Genomic DNA, 22,671 nt, shown 5'->3' with positions numbered 1-22,671 from the left:
AAGAAACTCCTAATCTCATTTAATTGTTTGTCTGTGTTGTCTCGTATTTCGTTGAGTGTTTTTATGATAGCTATTTTGAAATCTCTGTCATTTAGTTTATGGATTTCTGTGTCTTCGGGGTTGATTTCTGGGTGCTTGTCATTTTGTTTCTGGTCTGGTGATTTCATATATTTTTGCATTGTGGTTCCTGTGTTGGTTTTGATTTTCCTCATCCTGGAAGTCTCTGGTTGCAATTTCCACCTGCCGCCACTGTGTGGTGGTAAAGGGCTGTGTAGTCTAAGCCCCCTGCGCTCTGCCCCAGTTTTTCTGCTGCGATCCGCAGTTTTGTTTTGTTTTGTTTTGTTTCTTTTCCCCACTGCGATCCACGGGTCCAGTCCAGTTTATTCAGGTCTGCCTCGGACCGCTAGATCTGGTCGAGCTGCAGACTCCGGGTTGCGGGGAGGGGGGAGCTCTCTCTTTTGCCCTCTGGGTCTCTGACGTGGGAGGCTTCTCGTTTGCCCCTCTTTATCCGCTCTCTGGGTTGCTCAGATGTTGATGGTAGCCCTGTGGCTCCTCTGAGCCCTCTGTGCGGGAGTTTCCCACTGGCTGAGAGCGCCCGAAGAGCTACAGTTTCCCGCCGAGGGCCGCCCCTCCCCCCTCTCTGGGAGCCGCGCGGACGGATCGCTGATCTGATGGGGAGGGAGCGGAGTTCTCCTTACCTCTCCCCACTTCCTCCGGGGGCCCAGCACGTTCCGCTCTCAGATGTGCGGCAGTGTGGATCCCTCCGCTCCAGCTTTTGACTGTCTGGGATTCCGTTGTTGGTCTGTGGCTGTTACTTTTGTTGTATTTTGTGGGGGAAGAATTCACGGGAAAGCTCACTCCGCCATGATGCTGACGTCACTCTCTGAACTCTCCTTTTTTAAAAAAATCTAAGCATGGTGATCTTTTGATCCAGTAGGTTTATTTGGGTTAGAAAAATTTGCTGACTAACATAAAGAAAGGAATAACTGCTGGTAAGTGACAAAAGAGGAAGTTGATGTAAAAAAAGGCATAATTTTAGAATGAGTTAGTAGTATAAGACACTTATCATAATTAAAAGTTTTTATTAAGGGTCTCTGATGCTTTCTGGGAGCGGTACTGACCTTAGATAAAACCCTAACCATTCAACTCATGAAGAAACTTCTAATATGATATCAGAAGTATATCCTTCCGATATGCTTAGCACCAGCTAGTCCTTTCCAAAAGTACTGGATCTTGTTCCAGGGTCTTTAACTTTAGAAGAATTTGAAAATCTTGAGGAAGTGTTAAGTGATAATAGCTAATATTTCTTGAAAACCTACTCTGAGGCCAGGCATTATTCTAAATGCTTTACAGTCATTCTATTACTTATTCCTCACGGTAGCCCTGCAAAATAGGTAGTTGCATTCCTAAGAGTCAGGACTCTGAACTGTAAGTGACCAAAAAAAAATTGAGAGAGTGGAGAGAGTTGTTGTTTTACGTAGCCAAAATGCCCGAAGGCTATGGCTAGAGCTAACATCATGGAAGACGAATCTCGGGCCGAAGATATCAGGACACTCTTTCCTCCTCTTCTCTGGTTCTGTTTGTAGGCTGATTTCATTCTTATTAGAGAATATGTGCCTAGAATGTAAATTCTGTCAGTAGAATGGATCTCCAGTGACAGATGCGTTAACAGGGGTTTTGTTGATATGTGCTGAATAAATGACCTGCTTTTCTACAGAGTGGGGTGGGGTGGACGGTGGGAGTGCTGCTCAGCTTTGTTATTCATTGTTTGGGAACAGTGGAAATGGCTCTTCCTCACCAGTTCTCTTTTAATGAACCGTGGTGAAGGACTCTTCCTATATTATGCAGTCTCTATTACTAGGGAAATTTTGATTGGCAGCCTCCACAAGAACCACATGGTTTGAAGGAGCCCTTCCCAGAACAAGAGGTGCTGCTCTGGGCAAATAAGACAAATGGACACAATATTTCGTCTTACAGATGTAGAAATGGAAGGGCTCAGAAAGGGTGGACAGATTGACCCAGGTCACAGATAGAAGCTGGGAAAATCCAGATTCTAATCTGATTTTAATTGACTCTTTGGCTTAGGTTCTTTCCGCTTTGCCACCACATCACAACAGGAGTTCAGTGAAGTGAAGGTTGGAAATGGAGTAGGGTAGCATGGCCCGGTGATGTTCTTTCTCCAGCGAATGCTTGATCACTTGCAACCTCTTCAGTGTGGTATCGGTGTTCACAGATGCTGAGCTGTCCTGAGAACCTCATACTAACTCTAGATAGGAGATATGAAAAGAGCCAGAAAAAGATTATTTTCCATTCTGAGTTATTTTGGAAAGACAAATGTGAAGAATGAAACATTTTAGGTTATTAATCATTTAAATAAAACTTTTTTTGGCTTTGTGGTCTTTTCCACTATTTCTTAAAAAATGTATGAGAATACAACTTAATAACTGTCCTCAGGAACCACTGCATGTGAGTTAGATTGTGCATGTTTGCAGGCATTCCTTGACTAATTGTAATCATTTTTGCTAAGTGGTACAAATAAGAGTGAACTTTATTAAGAAATAATTTGTCATGAGCCAATTCAGTCTTCTTTGCAGAAAGGCATATAAACGCTAATATTGCTACTGCATTTGGCTCATTGCAAGAGGAGCAGTGGATTTAGTACCCGGGATTGGAAAGCTGCTTTCAAATGTTGCCAGATACAGAATGCCCTGTTCTGTCTTCTAGGAATGTATTTGATAGCATGTGTTTGTAGGACAGAGCCTCATAGTCTATCTTCTGTAACATGTGAGAGAAATTAGTCTGTGTTTGGTAATATACCAAATGTACTAGCCAGAAAAATTGTTTTCAGATTTTGAAAAATCAGTCTTCATGAATGTACATGTCTTACACATAGTAGATATGCATTTCTTTTAATATGATAATAATGAAATGTCGAAGGAAGTGAAATTCATTATAAGTACTAAGAAAAATGAGCCTTAAATTAAATAAAATTGTCATTGAGTTTTGGGCATGTTATTTTTTAAAAAACAATAACAACTAATCCCCAATTCCCTTGGAAAAAATTAGTTCTGTCAATGGCGAGGTGGTTGTAAACCTTTTTTCTGCCTTCACTTCCCTAAGGGGCAAGAGTAGGAGAATCTCGAATGGTGGGGAGGGTTGTTGGTGGTGGTGGTGATTATGCCCCCTGCTGGCAGTCTGTACTTTGAAAAAGCTGCCCACTGAGAGTTACTGCTAGTTGTTGCGAGCTGTGGAAAACAGGTAGTCTAGAAAACAAAATGACCTTTGTTTTTATTATCATTATTACTGTGGCATTGCTTCTATTTTCATGTTTTTACTTCTTTATTCTAAACAGGTAGAACTAAGTGATGGACTTTTTAAAGTTTGGTCACATGTAGCCTAATTCTAACACAAACTAAAAACATTTAAGAACAAATTTAATCATTAAACTTATAATTTTTTTTCCTGAATATATCTTCAGTTTTCTAGAAATTTTACAGGTAGTTATTTTCTAGACAATTTTGCAAGTAAACCAAATTATCTATTTCTTTTTGGTATAGCATCATATCATTTAGAGCTGTGAAATATACAAAAAATTGCATACTTTTTTTTTTCTTTAGTATTTCAGTTTTCCCTGAAAGTGTCCATGTTTCTTTGTGACTTTCTTTCTAGAAATCGCTAGTCGGCTGTGGAATTATTTTATCCTGGGATCTTTGTTATCTCCCCTATTAGATCTGAACCCTTAGATTTGCTAGTGTCGTAGTAAGTGACTAGCTATCCATTCTGGGCCCTCTGCATCTACACTAAACTTCCTGAGTGATCTGTGGCCCTGTATGGATGCCAACGACAAAACTGGTCTATATGCCTCTCTCCAGGGGAACTGGAGATCTACTCTGAGGTTTGGGAATGTGAGGAAGGGGTTAATTGCAGCTTTTGGCACCACTCGCGCTCTTAGGTATGTAAATCTAGTTGGTACGGGGTGTAGTGGCTGAGCTTGTCCCAAGTCTGTCGCTGTCACCAGACTTGTGACTTTGGGTGGTGGGCCACTTTCCAGACTCATGATGTTAGATGTTGCTCCTTTGTGCTCCCGTAGAAACCCCCACCCATGTCATACCCTGTACCCTAGTGTTGATTTCTCTTTGCCTATAATCAGATGGCTGAGTGAAGAATCAGTTTCCACAAGTCTGACCAAGTCAGTCTTTGGAATGTTCAGTTGAGGAAATCTAAATGGTAAATATTTTTTCTTTTTTGAAGAGAGATCATCCTTCAGGTCATCATGATCTAAGGCCACAAAACAAAACAAACAAAAACTTGCTTGGATTGACTGAATACAATTATTAAAAGCAAATATGGAAAATGAACCAGACCATGAAAATGTGGAACAGAGCCTCTGTGCCAAGACTACTGAAGAAGAACTGAATAAGTCTTTCAATCTAGAAGCTTCGCTTTCGAAGTTCTCTTACATAGATCTGGACAAGGAACTGGAGTTCAAAAATGATCTGGTAAAAATCCAACTTTTGTCAAGTGATGATATTTAACCAAAATTTTGGTTAGAGTGTGCTTTATGACCCAAAGGCTCTAAATCTATCATTTTTGCATAGATTAATAGGAGTCTATGGATAGTTTTATGAGATAATATTACTCTTCATTTGTATAGTTCATTACAGTTTATGAAACACTTTAATACATGTTCTCATTTGCGCTTCACAACGCTGATAATCTGTTTTATAGAGGAAGATACTGAAGTGCAGCTATGTTAAATGACTTCTCAAAATTGTAAAGCCAGTAGTTGGTTTAGAATTCTTGCACAGTGATTTTTTTCCCATTGATTTGATATTATATTAATAGGATTTTGTGACCATGCGAATACTTAATGACAAGTTGTTTGACCTAATCATCTCTCACCATAATTTATGAAATAACTAGGAAATGCAATGTCAGACCTTTGTATATTGCTTATGACTTATGTCCAAACTTAGAAAATTAGGGCTTGTCATAAGACTTGCTATTTTGTCATGTTTAAGAAAGAAGATGCCAAAGTCCTTCAACAGAAGCTTTCTGGAAAGGGCTGTGAGGATAGTGCAGTCAGTGCGTATTTGTCCTTGGTAATCACTGAGTATGTGGATAGGAAAGGAAATAATTCTGTGGTCTTTTGTTCTGATCCTTATTACCATGGATTATTGAGTTGGCTCTCTGTATGATCAGTTTGGTGGTACGTTTGTCTCTTGATTGATAAAGAATACCCTCACAATTGTAAGAGGGAAGGTATCATTATGTGAACATTAATTTGTGTTCTCTATTTAGATTGATGACAAGGAGTTTGATATTCCTCAAGTTGATACTCCTCCAACACTGGAAAGCATACTAAATGAGGTAAGTATATATTGAAGATCATCGTCATTTTATGGCATTGATTTTAATACTTTCTGGGTTAGTTATAGTGTGTGTATCTAGATTTGCCCTGTCCAATATGGGAGCCACTAGTCACATGTGGCAATTTAAATTAATTAAATAAAAATTAAAACTTCAGTTCGTCAGTTGTACAGGCACATTTCAAGTGCTCAGTAGCCATATGTGGCTAGTGGCTGCTATAGTGGACAGCGTAGATATAAGACATTTCCATCGTTGCAGGAAGTTCTGTTGGACAGTGCTGATCTAGATTGTGAGCTTCCCAAGGCCAGAAGCCGTGTCTTGTTCATTCCTGTGCCCAGTACAATGCCTCACGCTTGGTAGATTTTAAAAAAGTGTTTTATTAAGTTAAAACACTAAATTCATGTCGCTTTTCAGGTTTGTATTATGTTTTGATAATGTTGTCTCTACCAGTGATATTCGGATAGCTCATCCTCTGATACTGAAGAGCGTCTGCAGTGCTCTTTAATGCACCTTTAATGCACCTCTTCACTCTTCTCTATGAGGAAAACAAAACCTCCATGGTTTATCTTATGAGTACCATCTCCATTAAAAAGTTTTTCCAAGTTTTGAAGTGATGTTATTCTTTTCTGAATTAGCACATCATAAAGGCTTTATAAAGGAACTTTGTGGGAGTACATGTTGGTGGAACCTGCCAGTGTTTATGTACCCTGCATCTGCTGACAATTCTTCAACTTGGTCTTCTTGATCTTTTAAAAACTTGCTTAAGACTTCCCTTGGAGGTTTTACCTTCTAATTTGAGAAAGATTTGTTTGTGTATAAATCTATTTCAGATCCATAGTGGTGTTTTTTAAAAGATAATGATGCAAAGCTTCCCCAACAAAAATGCCCACTGATCCCACAGCTCTGAGTGAGTTGGGCCTCAGTCTTTATCACTTTTTTACCTATATTTTTAGGGTTATAGCCAACACTATGGGATGCAAACTACTTTCTCTGTGAATTCTTTCATTTTTCTTGTATGACTTTTATTTCTATTTTTTATATCAGTTTGATGTTGCTGTTACTTTGAATATATTTTAACTTCAAAAATGTTCTATATGATCTGTGTTAACACTTAAACATTTTTAGTTTGGACAAAGAAGGCTTTGGTCTATGAAAGAGTATTCTGCTGCAGTGAAGTGTCTTTTATTTATTGCATTCTAATATAGAGGAAATCTTTCATTTAGAGATGAAGATATTAATTTTAATCAATTTTGTTAACACGTTCTTAATCACATCCTCATTTCAATTATCTTACTAAGTGTGAAATAAAAATAATCGTAGAGGACTGTGTACATAGCCCTATTTGTACATATTTATAAAATAATGGCAAAGAAAATAATGCTCATAAATGAGACTCTAGTTCATAATGAAGGAAAACCGTCTTTACACAATTTTCTTATCTATGATTAACAGTAAGTAGTCATTAGTGGTTTACTGAGAAGATAATACTGTTATCGTTCTCAAGAGTAATTTGGGTGCCTAGTGTATTTGGGTCATAGTGTTAGATGTTGGAATTATAAAGTGCTATACAACTGTCTCTGACCTTGAGAGAGAAATGGGACTGGAAATTGGCCAGCCTTCGTACCTCCAGGGAGCTAGGCAGGTGGATAAGTGAAAGCAAAAATAATTTAAGTTATAGAACATTGTGAAGACTATAAGGGGAAAGAAGTGTTAAAGAAAATTATTTTTTAAATGAAAAAGACAGAAGTAGAAAGTATAAATAAGCACTTGCTCCAGGATATGTGGGTGCATATATTCTATAATATTAATATCAACCTGATGAGAGGCTAGGAAGAAATACACATCCAAGAAATTTCACAGAATGGGAAGTTAGAGATTATCGAGACATCCTAAATCTCAGAATTTAGGGCATGAAATAATGTTACTAGGCCTTGTCATTCTTTGAAACTGTGCTACTTCTAGGTTTTTAATTTTGCAATTCCATTCTCTATCCATAACTACCCTGCAGCCCCCGCCCATTCCCTTACTTTCTTTAAACCTATTTTTTGACCTCATCAAGACCAAGTCTCTTGATCTTTCCTAGTCTCCCAGTCTCTGAGAGTAGTCCTGGCTTCACTTCAATCCTGCTATTGGATTGTGCAGCCAGAAACTTCTTTTGAACTTTTTGTTCAAGTGTAACATACATATAGAAAAAGTGCACAGATCATAAGTGTATAGCTTGGTGAATTTTCACAAACTGAATGCCCTGTGTAACCAGAATCCGGATGAAGAAATAAAACCTTACTAGCACCCCAGAAGCTCATCTTGTGCCCCTTCAGTACCCAACCCCACGATAATCACTTTCCTAACTTTTACCAGCATTGATTAGGTTGCCTGCTTTGAACTTCATATAAATGGAATTATACAGCATGTGCTTTCGTGTGTCTGCCTTATTTCCCTCAATAATATGTTTTCAGATTCATTCATGTTTTTGCATGTAAGTGTTCATCCATTCTCATTGCTGTATAAAATTCTTAACGTATATACCATTATTTATTCATTCTACCGTGTATGGGTATTTGTATAATTTCTGATTTCTGGCTATGATGAAGAGTGCTGCTGTGAATGTTCTTATTCATGTCTTGAGACATACATATACTTACACACGCTCACACACACATTTCTGTTGGGTGTATACCTAGGAGTAGAATTGCTGGGTCATCGGATATGGGTATGTTCAGCTTTAGTAGATACTGCCTTGGGTTTTTCAAAGTGGTTGTAATAATATATACTTCCAGCAGCAATATATGGGAGTTCTGGTTAACATACCCTGGTCAACTTTTGAGTTTTTCTCTTTTTCACTTTAGCCATTCGTTCTTATAGGTGTGTAGTGGTATCATATCATGGTCTTAATCTGAATTTCCCTGAAAACTGATGAAGTTGGGTACCTTGACATGTGTTTTGGCCATTTGGATCTCTCTCTTGTGAATTGCCTTTTCATGTCTTTTGCTCACTTTTCTATTGAATTGGTTTTTTTTAAACTTGTTTATAGGAGTTCTTTATATGTGATAGATATAAGCCCTTTGTTAGATATATTATTGCAAATCTCTTCTTCCATTCTGTGGGTTACTTTTTCACTCTATTAATGGTTTCTTTTGATGAGCGGAAGTTCTTAATGTTAATATAGTTCAGCTTATTAAGTTTTTCCATTATGGTTTTTTTGTGTGTCTTATTTAAGAAAATTTTGCAAGTTCCAAGGTCATGATGATGCTATCTTCTTTTGTTTTAAAATCTTTATTGTTCTGCCTTTCACTTTTAGATCTGCAGTTCATCTGAAATTTTTTGTTTGTGATGGTTAGATATGAGCCAGCACCATTTGCTGAAAAGAGTATTCTGTCACCTTTGTTTTCAGTCAGGTGATCATGTATGTGCAGGTCTGATTCTATTGGTCTGTCTGTACTTGTCCCAATATCACACTCTAATGTTCAAAGCTTTTTTTATAATAGATCTTTATATCTAGTAGTTTCAAATCTTCTAGCTTTGTTGTTTTTCTTCAAGATTGCCTTGCTTGTTCTTGGTCTTTTGCATTTCTCTGTAAGTTTGAGAATCACTTTATTAGTTTACTCTTACATACCTGAACACACACAAAAATCAGCTGAAATTTGATATGATTGTGTAGATTTTACACATCAGTTTAGGAGAATTGATATCTCTACTGTGTAGCTAGTAATTTTTAAATTCAGCCTTATTGGTACTCTCAATTCTCTTCTTTCCTTCGCTTTTTTTTTTCACATACCCTATAAGCCCTCAAGCCTGGCTTAACTTAGCTGGTCTGTTTTCTTTAATTGTGTCCCCAGGCTGCTTAAGAAAATCAAATAAGATTCTGATTGAGTCTCTTGCTTAAGACCTTGGTGCTGCAGTTCTTATTTCCGAATTACTTACTTTCCATTTCCCTATAGCAGTTATTCCACTCTTGTACAGATCTCCAGTAACAATATCTCCTTGTTAATCCTAGCTCTGTTCTTAGCAGACTTGTGTGTGGGGATATCTGAAAAGCAGTTGTAAATATAGGCCTAAACCTCAAGAGAAATGTTGATACTGAAGATGCAGATTTTGGAGTCATTAGCGTGATATGGTACTTGAAGCTGTAGGTATGGATTTGCTTGTTCATATAGGAAATGTGTGAAGTAGGAAGAGAAGAGAACTAAGAATATAATCGTGGGGAACAACATCATTTAAAGGCTGGGCTGAGGCAAAACAGGAGAACATGACTGATAGAAGAGACCACATAAGTTGGAGCAGTACCAGAAAAGAGATGTACTGGAAACCAAGGGAAGAGAAAGTTTCAAGAAGTAGGGAATGGTCAGTAGTGTGAAATGATGCAGAGAGGACAAGAGCATGTTGACTGAAAATAGGCCAGTGGATTTGGCTGGTATCTTCAGCAGGGGTAGTAGTCGGTAGCTAGCAATGGGTGGAGAAGGTGGAGATGATGAGTGTGGACTGCTGTCTTAAGAGAATTGATGGAAATGGTAAGGCAGAAAGTAATCCAGCTGAAAGAGAAGGTAAGATTAGAACATTCTTCTTTAATGTCTGTCATTCAGAATCAGCTTATTCAAAACTAAATTCCTCATATCTGCTATTCTTCTGCTTTTTTATCCCAGTTAGTAATATCACCCTTTGCCTAGTTGCTCAGGCTGGAAACCTTGGACTCTCTTTTGACTTCTCCTTCCCCTTCTCCCAACATGTAAATGGTTACCAGGGACTTGATTTTATCTCAGTAATGTCTCTTTTTCATTAATCCTTCTCTTGACCTCTTCTACTACATTCCTAGGCTGGACTCTCTTCTCTTTCGTTGACATTGCAGTAGCCTTCTGACTGGTCCTTAACAGTCTCTCCCTGCCTAAGTCTCCCCTTCTACCCTCGTCCATCTCCTTACTTCCCTATTTATCTTTCTAAAACATGGTTCTCATCATGTGTTACCACTTCTTAAACATCTCAGTTGCCTTCCCACTGCCTGCTATATGTAGTATGCTAATTCATTAAGTGAATGAATACTGATGGTGTCAGGCATTGTACTAGGCAAGAGGGATACAGTGGTGAACAAGATAGACATGGGCCCTGCTGTTACCTATCTTAATGGAATATAAAGCTTTTTACGATTTGGATCCCAGCTTATCTTTCTAGGATGGCTTCCAGTTCCTACACATGCATGTACTCTAGTCATTTTGGACTACTTCCTTTTCCACAGGCAAAATTCATACTGTGAAATTACTGTGTCTGAACGTGCTGTTTCCAATCCAGAATGCCTTTCTTCTGTCTACTTGCCATATTTTTCGTGGTATATTATTTAGTCAGGTGGTATTTGTTTTCTTCTAATTAGCCATTGGCTGTTAGTTAACTAGTAAAGCATCTATACAGGTTTGAATTTTAAGAAATATTCTGAAGGTACCAATAATCTGCATAACTGTTCCTGCTTCTTCCTGCTTACAAGAAAGAAATTTTGGGGGTGAACTCTCTGTAGAGAGAAATACCTCTCTAGAATTAAAATTTAATTCTGTACTAAGCCTCTGGTCAGTACTCTGGTCAGTAACAATACATGGAATAGAGGTGAAAAGCAGAAATAAGCATGTGAGTGTTTTGGAGAAACCCATTAATGCCTATCTGACTTATCTCATAGAGTATTTGGAATTTTGAATTTATTGATCCATATTATTCCAATTTAGACTGATGATGAAGATGACTCTTTTGTTCTTGAGGATCCTACATTGTTAAACGTTGATACTATTGATTCTCACTCCTATGATACTTCATCTGTGGCAAGCTCAGATAGTGGTGACAGGACCAACTTAAAAAGGTAAGTATTTGTTTAAATCACACTTGCATATGGTTGAAATATTTGATCATTTAAAATGTAAACGTCTGTTTATAGCACAGTATGGTCTGCTGGAATGGAAGGCCTGCATGGGGAAGACAAGGCCTATTTGGGTGGGAATGATGTGCTTATTTGATCCTAAAGATTTTGGCATTGTTGAGGGGAGAGGATTAAAAGGCGGGTGCCCTGACCACTGTCTTCTCCATCCCCAGTAGGAAGCCATAATAACAGCCAGGGACTCCCAGAAGCAGCAAGGCTCCTGGAGGGAGCACAGATCAAACTTAGCACAGTGTCTGTGGTGGAAACATGGAGCTTGGTTTAGCTCACCACCCTCTGCTCCCTGCACTCCCCCCCTTCTCCTCCTCTCTAAGGTCAGCTCCACCATTCCTTCATCCCCTTGGAATGGCTTCAGAGGAGAGTCACAAAGATGATTAAAGATTTGGGAAAAGGACTTCTAGCCCTAAATAATTTCATATTGGCTGCTTTTCACCTTCCAAATTCTTGGAGAGAACATGAAAAGGAAAGAGAAGTGAAGGAAGCGTAATGTAAACCTTTATTGAATTCATGTGTAACTTTAATGTTGATAAAGTTGTCTGTGTATTTTTTCTCTCTTCTTAAATTTTGCCTGTATGAGTACTGTCTTCTTTAGGTTGTCAAGTCTTGTGGGATAGGGGCCATTGCTGGATTTATTAACCCATTCATCACTATGTCCTACAAATAGATAACTTAAATTTTTTTTCAGCTTTATTGAGATATAATTTTCATATAACACTGTGTAAATATAAGGTATACAATGTGATTCTTTGATACACATAGAGATTGCAAAATGATTACCACAGTAGGATTAGTTCACATTTCCATCACCTCACATAATGACCATTTCTTTTTGTGGTGAGAACATTTAAGATCTAGTCTCTTAGCAACTTGCAAGTATACAGTACAGTATTTTTAACTATAGTCACCATGCTGTACATTAGATCACCAGAAGTTATTCATCTTATAACTGGAAGTTTGTGCTCTTTGACCAAGGTCTCCCTATTTCTCCCACTCCCCAGCCACTAGTAACTATTATTCTCCTGTCTGTTTCTATGAGTTTGGCTGTTTTAGATTCTACATATAAGTGAGATCATACAGTATTTGTCTTTTTCTGTCTGACTTATTTCACTAGCATAACACCCTCAATGTCCATACATCTTGTTGCCAATGGCAGGATTTCCTTCTTTCTCGTGGCTGAATAATATTCCATTGTGTATGTGTATACCATATATTCTTTATCCATTAGTCTGTAGATGGACACTTATGTTGTTTCTGTATCTTGGCTGTTGTGAATAATGTGGTGAACATGGAGGTGCAGATATCTCTTTAAGATAGTGATTTCATTTCTTTTAGATATGTACCTGAAAGTGGGGTTGCTGGATTATATAGTAGTTCTATTTTTAATTTTTGGAGTTTTCGGTAGTGGCTGCACCAATTTTCATTCCCACCAGCAGTGCACAAAGATTCCCTTTTCTCTACATCCTCACCCACATTTGTTATCTCATCTTTTTGACAATAGCATTTTACCAGGTGTGAGGTGATATTTCATTGTGGTTTTGATTTGCATTTCCCTGATGATTAGTGATGTTGATTATATTTTGGATATTAACCTCTTATCAGATAGGTGGTTTGCAAATATATTCTCCCATTCCATAGGTTGCCTTATTTTGTTGATTGCTTCTTTTGCCGTGTAGAAGCTTTTTAGTTTTATGTAGTCCCATTTATTTATATTTGCTTTTGTTGCTTGTGCTTTTGGTGTCATATCCAAAAACCCATTGCCAAGACCAATGTCAAGGAGCTCTTTCCCTATGTTTTCTTCTAGGAATTTTATGGTGTCAGGTCTTATGTTTAAGTCTTTAATCCATTTAATTCTTTTGCTTTTTGTGAGTGGTGTAAGATAGGGGTACAATTCCATTCTTTGCGTGTGATTATTCAGTTTTCCCAACATCATTTATTGAAGCGAGTATTCTTTGCCCACTGAGTATTCTTGGCTCCCTTGTCAAGTATTAGTTGACTGTATATGCAAGGGTTTACTTCTGGGCTCTCAATTCTGTTCCATTGGTCTTTGTGCCTATTTTTATGCCAGTACAGTATTGTTTTGATTACTATAGCTTTGTAATATAGTTTGAAATCAGCAAGTGTGATTCCTCCAGCTTTGTTCTTCTTCCTCAAGATTGCTTTAGCTAATTGGGGTCGATGCATTTCTCTGTGCTAACAATGAAATACCTGAAAAAGGGATGAAACAATCCCATTTACAGTAGTATCAAAAACAATACAATACTTAGGAATAAATTTAACCAAGGAAATTAAAGAGCTGTACACTGAAAATTATAAGATGTTGATGAAATAAATTGAGGAAGACACAAAAAAATGGAAAAATATCTCATATTCATGGATTAATATTGTTAAAATGTCCGTATGACCCAAAGCCGTCTAGAGATGCAATGCAATACCTATCAAAATTCCAATGGCATTTTTCACAGAAATAGAAAAAACAATTCTAAAATTTGTATGGAACCACAATAACTTAAATGTTTTGGATGATCTGGTCACCACCTGCTTAAAAGATACGGTGTTTTCTTGTTGACTACGTAATAATGCCAGACTTCCTTTGCACGGCATCATCTGGACTTTGCTTACCATTTTGACCTAATCTCTAAGCGCTCCCACTCCCTGCCTCCCGGTCCCTGCCTTCTGTGTACTCACATTCCTCCCACACACTGTGTGCCTGCACATCTTCCTGTTTCTGCTTGTGCTTTTTTGTTGCCTGACAGACTCCTGGTTATCCATCAAGGCCAGATCAGACGTCTTCTCTTGTCTCTCGCTGTCCCTGATATGCCCCTAATAAACAGGATTAAACTTTTCTTTATTTGGTTTCTATAGTGCTTTTTCATTTTTCTTGTCTAACATTTATCCTTTAATTTAAGAGTGAGTTACCTATGAGTCACTCTCGGTAGGCTTGACTTTCTTGTTTTTGTATCCCTAGAACATACTTTTAGTCAGAGAGAGTAGGTGCTCAATAATGTTTGGTAAAAGTTTAAAAATTAATTTTTGTACAATGATGAGTAGGGTAAGTGAAAGGAACTGTTAGTAGGAGCAGCAGAGAATGAGTAATGAGTGGGGAATTTGAGGCGATTGGTTGAAGAATGAGAGGGTGGTTATAGACAGGAGGAGGGCAAGAAAGGTGGGCAAGAGTGGAAGACAGGTGGAGGTAATGTAGACGTGTAGGGCAGGAGGAGTGCTCTGTGGGCGCCCTGGTGAGTAGTGGAACCTCTTGCTGTATTCCTTAAGCTGGGCAAGGAACAGTTTGGATCAGTGAAAAAGGAATGGTGGCTTTATTCGTTTTTCTGCTTGTGCTTCTCTGAGGTTCAAGGTGCATTTAGTACAGCATCGTGTGTGTGTGTGTGTGTGTGTGTGTGTGTGTGTGTGTGTGTGTGTGTGTGTGTGTGTGTGTGTGTGTGTGTGTGTGTGTGTGTGTGTGTGTGTAAGATCAGCCCTGAGCTAACGTCCATGCCAATCTTCCTCTTTTTGCTGAGGAAGACCAGCCCTGAGCTAACATCTATTGCCAATCCTCCTCCTTTTCTTTTTTCCCCAAAGCCCCAGTAGATAGTTGTATGTCATAGTTGCACATCCTTCTAGTTGCAGTACAGCATCTTAAATGTGGGACTTTTAGACTCTTTATTCCTTTTTGCAAAACAGAGCTAACAAATTACATATGGTGTCGTCTTCTGCTTTTCTTACTTTTTATGTTTTTCTTTCAAAGCTTTGAGACACTACCTTTTCCATTTTTTTTTTCTGTTCTTACATGTTTTCCTTTTTTTTTCAGGAAGAAGAAATTACCTGATACTTTTTCCCTCCATGGATCAGTTATGCGACATTCACTTTTGAAGGGAATTTCTGCCCAGATCGTGTCTGCAGCTGTAAGTATTTTGTTCTCTTCCCCCAGTTTTATAACCTGCAATGGCATAATGAAGCAGGAATGAGCATAAAACAAAGCACAGCACTTCTCTTGGCCCGAGGCTTAAGGAAAATAGAATCTGGCTTTCATGGTTTTTGTGTGATTATTTTTGACTCATAAGACGTGGCTACACATCTTGACGTAGAAATTAGCGCAGCCATGAAATAAAGGTCTGCTCAGAGTCTCGGGTGTGCCTAAATGAAATATGGCAGCAAGCCTAAAAGAAACACTATCTGCCTTTTCTTGAAATTCCTTTTCAGTTTAGTTGCCATCTTGTGTATTTGGTTGAGGTAGAGTGCTTGTGTTTTTAGTCTTTTCATATGGAGAAATGATTGATCAGAATCTTTTACAACTGAGTGATTTTTTAAATAATTTACGAAAGTCTTTTCATGTACCTTATTTTCATTTTACTCTTACAACTTTGAAAGTAGGGAAAGGCATATCCTATTTTACAAATGAGAAGACAGGCTCAGAGAGGTGATATTAACTTGTCTTACATCATTGGGTTAGGAGATAGCAGAGCGATTACTCAAAATTGGGGTTTCTGGCTTGAAGTCTAGTGCTTCTTTGTTGTGAAATGGAGGTGGTCTTGGTGATTGTAGGCAGTGTATAATGGCTGGAACGGAATATCTGTGCTCTTTTTTGAAAATCACTTAGAGCTCTGGGTTAATGCAAAAATACTCAGTAGTCCATGAAGACAGTAGATGCTGATTCTGGTATGTTTGCTCAAACTTGTCCTTTGGCCTCAAAGCCTATAGTTTTATTTAGTCTTTCAATTTTTTTTTTTTTTTTTTTTTGGTGAGGAGAATTAGCCCTGAGCTAACATCTATTGCCAATCTTCCTCTTTTTGCTGAGGAAGATTGGCCCTGGGCTAACATCCGTGCCCATTTTCCTCTACTTTATATGGGACACTGCCACAGCATGGCTTGATAAGCAGTGCGTAGGTCCGCACCTGGGATCTGAACCTGTGAACGCTGGGCCACTGAAGTGGAGCACGCAAACTTAACCACTATGCTACCGGCTGGCCCCAAGTCTTTCAATTTTAATTTTCTGAATTCAATACATAGATCCTATATAGAATAATAATGATGATGATGATGACAGATTCTTAGCCCAGAAACTTTGATGTGTTTTTATGTTCTTTTCATGGAGTTTAATTGGTATTTTGCATATTCAGTTTGGGTAAGAAATAAAAATTTTGATTTTTCAGGAGGGTAAGAGATTGACACAGAAGTGGCATCATAGCACTATAACCACATTGCAATTTTTGCATTTATCAGAGAAAGCTCTTATTGCAGATACCAAAAAAAAAAAAACCAGAAAAAGAAAAGAAAAAGTGTTCTCTGGGGGCAATTGGTATACCCTGACCCAGCTCACGTATCATGAAGTCAATTTAAATAGAGAGATAGTCAAGCAATGGAGGAAACCTGGGCAATTGTCCTTCCTCTTTAGGTGGAGAGTAACTCATATTTGCTAGAATGGGAACCACCTGTTGAGGATTATATTTCCATGACGTTTTCTGAATTTAATCCTTATGTAGGTGATGAAATTCATTCCTTTCAAAATCAAGATGAACCAGAACAGTCATTTGACCCACCTGTGCAGTTTTAAAAATATTTTGAATAATGGAGACTGAACTAAAACTCAGACACTGAACAATGATTAGATAAATCTGTTATTTAAAAAGGTTTCTCCTCCCTCTTGAGGGGGAGGGAAAAATTCTAATAAATCCCAGAGTGTTTGCATTTTATTCTTATTTCACTGCTATGGCTGAGCTCCTTTGGTATGTTAAAATGAAAGTTGCTTTTCTTATGACAGTCTTCATACTGTGCCTTCCTAATTTTGGAATTACCAGCTCAATTTAAATTGTATGCTTTTCTGTGATGGTTGGTTTATTAACATGTAAAGCTAGTTGTATTTTTGGTTATCTCTCCTGAATAGTTGTTCAGTAATGCCTTCAGCCATGTGGCTAGTGATGTTATTAGGGCTGCCTAGAGCCTTGATCATCATGACTTTGTAGTCCATGCATGGAGAACACTTAGGAGAGATGAAGCTTTTAGAGCTGTGAACTTCATTGTTTAATTTTAGAATCCTCCTCAAAGTAGTATGACATGTGACAATATTTAAAATTAATTTTTAAAGGATATTTATCATTTTTATGATCATCTAAGATAATAGAGATACCTTGACAGTGTTTTTGCAAAATGTGTCCAGTGCGTAAGGCTATCCTTGGGTGCTTATTAAAATGCATATTCCTGGGCACCAGCTCAGACGTACTGAATTGGAATTGCTAACAGGGTAGCATGGGGATCTGCATCTTAACAGGTATCCCAGGTGATTCTAATGCACCCTGGCTTTTAAGAATCACTACCCTAAGATACTGGAACACCAGTACTAAAATTCTGTAATCTCTCAAATGCTTCTCACATCTATGGTGTTTTAGCTTTTAAAGTTAACTGACTTCTGATTTCATTTTTCAGGTTCCATTTTGAATACAGTCTTTGTTCTTCATCTGCTGTCTGCTTCTTTTTCCCTGTCTGGGTCACAAATCAGTAGTTTATCAAATATTTATTGCATGCTTCTCAGTTATCCAGCATTATGTTGGGCATGCTTAGCACACACATATCCACACACAGTTGGGTATATCCTGCTCTCCAGAACGTTGTACAGAGCAGCCTTGGTGGTGGTTTTTCCTCATGTTCCCATGCACTGGAGTAAGTTTCTTAGGTTAGTTCCCGGGAAGCTCTATGAAGTTGGATAAAATAGATTCTGACTTCTGAGAGATTGTTATAACCAATTGACCACACTGACAGGGACAGATATAGAAAAGAAATATAGAAGTGACGTGAAGAGCCTGGCCTGGGGACTGGAAGCCCTGAGTTTGAGACTTAGTTCTACGACTTCCTGAATAATCTTGGGCAAATCAGTTAAGCTCTTTGAAACTTCTATTTTCTTAATCTGGAAGATCAGAATAATACTATCTGTTTTATGTATCTCTTCCAATTTAAGAATCAAATAGTGAAATGTATATGTATATGAAAGGTCTTTGCTACTGCAGAGCTAATCATTATTATTGTTTAAAGCTATAGAAGCATCAAATAGATTCCCTTACATTTATATGATACTTTCCATTTAATTTGATCTTCAGGAGAACTCATTGAGGTAGACAGGGCAGTATTCGCTATTTCCTTGGACAGATGAGGAGGCTAATACTCAGAAGTGTTAGGTGACTTTCCCAAGGTCATATGGTTACTAGTAAGGAGCTGAGACTAGTGCTTAATTTTTGATTTTCTTGTGCTTGAGAACTGACTGAATATACCCTGCTCAGGTTTTATTTAGGGATTATTGGATAATCTGCTGGGTAGGAAGAATATCTTTAGCATATGTTTCCCTTTTCTAAAATCTTTATGGATTCCTACCATTTTGACCCATAAGTACCCATAGTTTATTCACATTATTGAAAATGGAACCTCTTTACTCTCTCTTTTCCTTTACATTTTCATTTATAATCAGTACCCTTCCTGAAGCATCTGTTATAGTTAATAAAATAAAATGACCCACTCTTATGCTTTTTATATTTTGTTGGTAGATACAATTTTTGTGGTTTCTCTTAGTTGGGGGCAAAAATGAGGGTTCCACCTCTTGTCTAAATTGATTTGGATCAAAGTATATGTAAAGAGAAGTCCTTATACCATTTTCTGTTTTGAAATGAGAATATCTTTTCAAGGACTTTTTTATTTTTAATTTCATTTAGGACAAAGTAGATGCTGGCTTGCCTACAGCAATTGTAAGTATACTTTAAATAATCCTTTAAAGGTAAGGTTTCTGTTTGATTGGGTTTTGTTGGATTCATTTTTCTAATGTTTAAAGTTATTACATAAATTATTGTGATGATAAATTTGTAGGTCACTTACTGCCAGTAATCAGGTTTAAAATTTATCTGTGTTGAATGTTCTCTTTCTAATGTGTTGTTACTCTTCAGGCTTTTGTTTGAGGAGCATATAACGGAATAATGATTAGCCTTTTCCAGGTTTATTTGTGTGTGATACTACCCTGCCCAGGTAAATTTGCTCCTGTGATTTGGCCTGTCTTTGGTTATAGGAGTGGAAAACAGTATTTGGTAGAATCACTTTGTGGTAAATAGTACTTTGAACAGCTCTGGACTCCATTGCCAAGTCTGCCAAATAGTAAATCTATGGAGTGATTATAGAGAACTGGGGGATATTGAAAGCACACTAGTGCCCTCTTTTCTCGACTACTTCCAGCTGCCTCTTGCTTTCTTATTAGTTAGTCAATTGGTGAGGAAGTGGGCTGAATTTTGAACATTTCTGGTGCCTTTTGGCTCCTGTGAATAAACTGGAGAAGATCTTTCTCATTGCTTCCCCACACCTCACAAAAGGCTCTTGTTGGGTAGTGTAAGTGCCTCTTACTTTGTCTGGACCCCTGACTTTTTTAAAAAATTGCTTTAGAGGAAGCTAAGTGGCATGCTTTTGCCTATAATGTTGAACATATGATATTTTGATATTGTTACCCTTAGAGTAAATTTAGAGGGATTCCCAGAAATAAAACGTCCTGAGTTTCATTTCCCATTTTGCCTCCTAAATGAAATTCTCCTTGTTTATAATAGTTGGTATGTCGTCTGGTGCCTACAGGAAGGAAGACCAATAAATTCAGCTCTGATTATTTCAAGATTCTTGTTATAATATCTTAAAATGTATTATCTTCCCTTTTGTTTCTCAGGCAGTGTCCAGTCTGATAGCAGTGGGTACATCTCATGGATTGGCTTTAATATTTGGTAAATTTTCGAAGTACTTTACTTATTTTAGATATTAAGTATCTTTTGGGTTTTATAATGTCTTTTAATCACAGTATATATGGTGAACTTTATTTTCTTGAAGAAAAACTTGAAAAGTAGTGGTCAATATTTTTATAGTTAAAAATTACTTGACTCAGCTTCATTTTGTTGCTCGTCGCTAGTTTATTTTCTTCTTTATGAATTTGTAAGCTGTCATGTCATATCTTTTGACTTTCTGCAGACGTAGACAAAAAGAATATAAAGTTGAAAGGGACCTTGGGTTGTCATCTAGTCTGCCTCCAGTTTTGGTGATTTTTGATTCTAACTCATATCTGAGTAGTAGGTATTATAAAAGATCTTCAAGGAAAGAGATTCCCTGGCTTTCTCAATAATTTTTAGTAACTCTCACTGACAGTAAGTTCTTGTTCATTTACATTGCAAATCTCTCTAAACTGAAAAATTTTTAGCCCATAATCACACTCTTTTGTTGGTTGAGAAGAGAACTTAACTAGTTTTATTTGTATAGTAGATGATCATCCTAAGTATTTTCTGATTTTTTTTCCTACCTAAGACTAAATAACCCTAGTTTCATTAATCTTTGTTTGTTTTTGAATTGAATACTATAAGCAGAATTTTTTTTTTTTATTTGTGAAGAAGATCAGCCCTGAGCTAACATCCATGCCAATCCTCCTCTTTTTGTTGAGGAAGACCGTCCCTGGGCTAACATCTGTGCCCATCTTCCTCCACTTTATATGGGACGCCGCCACAGCATGGCCTGACAAGCGGTGCATCGGTGCGTGCCCGGGATCCGAACCTGGGCCGCCAGCAATGGAGAGCGTGCATGCATCGGTGCGTGCCCGGGATCCGAACCTGGGCCACCAGCAGTGGAGAGCATGCACGTTAACTGCTATGCCATGGGGTTGGCCCCTGTTCTGTTCTGTTTTGTTTTTTTTAAAAACTGTTAGATAATATTGTTCTGTGGATTTTAGTTTTGTCTTCTGGATCTTAGGTCTTTTGCATCTCTCTTAAATGGAATTTTCCATGACACTAGATTTTAGTAAAGAATCTACAGAATATTGTATGAGGATTACCAGGGAATACTTTAATAGCAGAATCACGATTTGATCTCTGTGGGCCTTGCTTCTTTATTTACCATATGAGTGAATAACTAGTTATATTCTCTTGTTTTTGAACGATTTGACTTTCTATTTATAAATTTTCCATTATGCCAAAAGCCTTATTTATCATGTGATTTTAACACCTGTCTTTTCAAAGGTGATTGATTTAAATAATAGAGTTTTATTGTTTGAGGACGAGAAGATTGGAAACAAAAATGTAATTCTCAAGAGAACTTTGGAGTTGATTCTTTAAATAATAATTTTTTTTTCTTATTCTATAATTGATATATGTTCATAGTAGAAAATTTAGGTAAGGAAAAGGTCAAAGATATGAATACTAAATTCTACCATCCAGGCATAATCCCTAACATTTTTGTATGGCCTTCTAATCTTTTTTCTGTATGTGTGTATATATATGTACACACCCCAAAATGTGATCATGGTAATTTGTAACCTGCTTTTTCATTATAATGAACGTCTTCCCAAGTAATTATATATTCATCTGTAACATCATTTTTAATGGCTACGTAGTATTCTTTTAAATGGATTCATCATAATTTACTTAGCCATTTCCTACTATAAGACATTTAGGTTGTTTGTAAATAAACAGTATAGTGGTGAACATCTCTGTAACTGCATTTTTGTGCACATGATTACTTCCTTAGGACAAATTCCTGAAAGTGGAATTGCTTAGGTCAGAGTATGAACATTTTAAACACTTCTGATATATATTGCCTAATTGCCTTCTAGAAAGTTTTACCAGGTTGCTTTCCTATCAGATGTAAATGATTGTTTTCCTATGCGGGCATGATTGGTATTAGATTGATAGAATTTTGGGAAAGGATCTTAAAAGGTCTTTTAGTTGAGTGCCTTTCTTTTACATATGAGGTGATTGAGAACCAGAGAGGTTAAGTGATGTGCACAGAGCCAAGTTAAGAAACAAGGAATACTGAATCCTAGATCAGTGCATTTCCGCCACTCCAAGCAGTTCTCTTGTCGTGAGAGAAAAGGAGGCAAATTCCAAAATGTAGAAAGAAAAGAATAGAAGAACAAAGATGAATAAGGATAGAATAAAATACATATGTTTATCTGTCAGCAGAATGCATGTTGATTTTTTGTTCCCACTACCGGTATTCACTTTTCCTCAACTCTGTCTGCTTTAACATCCCTTCTTTACCACAAGGTTATAAGAATATGTGCCTGCTTATAATCAAGCCTACGTAGACCTTACTGCAAAAATTTAAAATGAGTACTTTTAAAGTAAAAACTAACAGAGAAGAAGAGTACATTATCTTTTGCTTCTGTCTCCCTAATTTTCTTGGGCCTAGTTCCTAATTTTTTTAGACCCCAGCAACTTTCTCATCGATATCATGAACTAGTAATCTTTCATTACAGTCTCATGGAAAAGAAAGTATGCCAGAGTAAACATTTTGAGAAAGAATCATGATATTCTGGTTATGCTTTGGGTTTTCAATCATGCAGTTAATAAATTTTACTCATTATTTTTGTGGGAATCAGATAGTTGGACAATGAGTTTTAACAA

The 22,671-nt window shown here is 37.4% G+C and overlaps 1 protein-coding gene across 1 annotated transcript in view; it reads left to right on the top strand.

Annotated features, from left to right (window-relative positions):
• The window catches only part of VPS8 (VPS8 subunit of CORVET complex), a 257,252-nt gene that overhangs the window by 11,298 nt on the left and 223,283 nt on the right, over positions 1–22,671 (top strand). The window contains exons 2-7 of the mRNA XM_058556181.1: positions 4,254–4,499; positions 5,302–5,370; positions 11,073–11,203; positions 15,084–15,177; positions 18,970–19,002; positions 19,956–20,010. Of these exons, the coding sequence (XP_058412164.1) occupies positions 4,347–4,499; positions 5,302–5,370; positions 11,073–11,203; positions 15,084–15,177; positions 18,970–19,002; positions 19,956–20,010 (535 nt within the window). The 5' untranslated portion in view covers positions 4,254–4,346. The remainder of the gene's footprint in view (positions 1–4,253; positions 4,500–5,301; positions 5,371–11,072; positions 11,204–15,083; positions 15,178–18,969; positions 19,003–19,955; positions 20,011–22,671) is intronic.

This window comes from Diceros bicornis, chromosome 15 (genome assembly GCF_020826845.1).
Source record: "Diceros bicornis minor isolate mBicDic1 chromosome 15, mDicBic1.mat.cur, whole genome shotgun sequence".
Classification (NCBI taxonomy): Eukaryota; Metazoa; Chordata; class Mammalia; order Perissodactyla; family Rhinocerotidae; genus Diceros; species Diceros bicornis.
The sequence above is the reverse complement of the archived record's forward strand: the minus strand, read 5'-3'. Positions and strand labels throughout refer to the sequence as shown.